At 67.9% G+C, this 389-nt stretch overlaps 1 protein-coding gene across 1 annotated transcript in view; it reads right to left on the reverse strand.

Annotated features, from left to right (window-relative positions):
* The window catches only part of NODAL (nodal growth differentiation factor), a gene marked incomplete at both ends in the record, with an annotated part of 988 nt that extends 770 nt beyond the window's left edge, over positions 1 to 218 (reverse strand). Inside the window, one exon of the mRNA XM_010144746.1 lies at positions 5 to 218. Within this exon, the coding sequence (XP_010143048.1) occupies positions 5 to 218 (214 nt within the window). The remainder of the gene's footprint in view (positions 1 to 4) is intronic.
* Between the last annotated feature and the right edge of the window lie 171 nt (positions 219 to 389).

Here is a 389-nt window from a genome sequence, read left to right on the forward strand (position 1 = left end):
CCACTCGCATCCCACTGCTCCCTTCCCAGGGGACTGTGGTGGCCAGGGGTCACGTCTTGGTGGAGCCAGGACCGGAGCAGGCTGGTGACCTCAAAGACTTTCCAGGAGGCCTGGGTGGAAGCAAGGCTGCCAGCCACAGTGCCCAGGAAGAACTGGTGGGCACAGGTCCCGTTGCCCTGGCACCGCCACCGCCGGCCGGGGTCGCCCTTCCCAGGGGACTGTGGTGGCCAGGGGTCACGTCTTGGTGGAGCCAGGACCGGAGCAGGCTGGTGACCTCAAAGACTTTCCAGGAGGCCTGGGTGGAAGCAAGGCTGCCAGCCACAGTGCCCAGGAAGAACTGGTGGGCACAGGTCCCGTTGCCCTGGCACCGCCACCGCCGGCCGGGGTCG

Source organism: Buceros rhinoceros, unplaced genomic scaffold (genome assembly GCF_000710305.1).
Source record: "Buceros rhinoceros silvestris isolate BGI_N320 unplaced genomic scaffold, ASM71030v1 scaffold36411, whole genome shotgun sequence".
Classification (NCBI taxonomy): Eukaryota; Metazoa; Chordata; class Aves; order Bucerotiformes; family Bucerotidae; genus Buceros; species Buceros rhinoceros.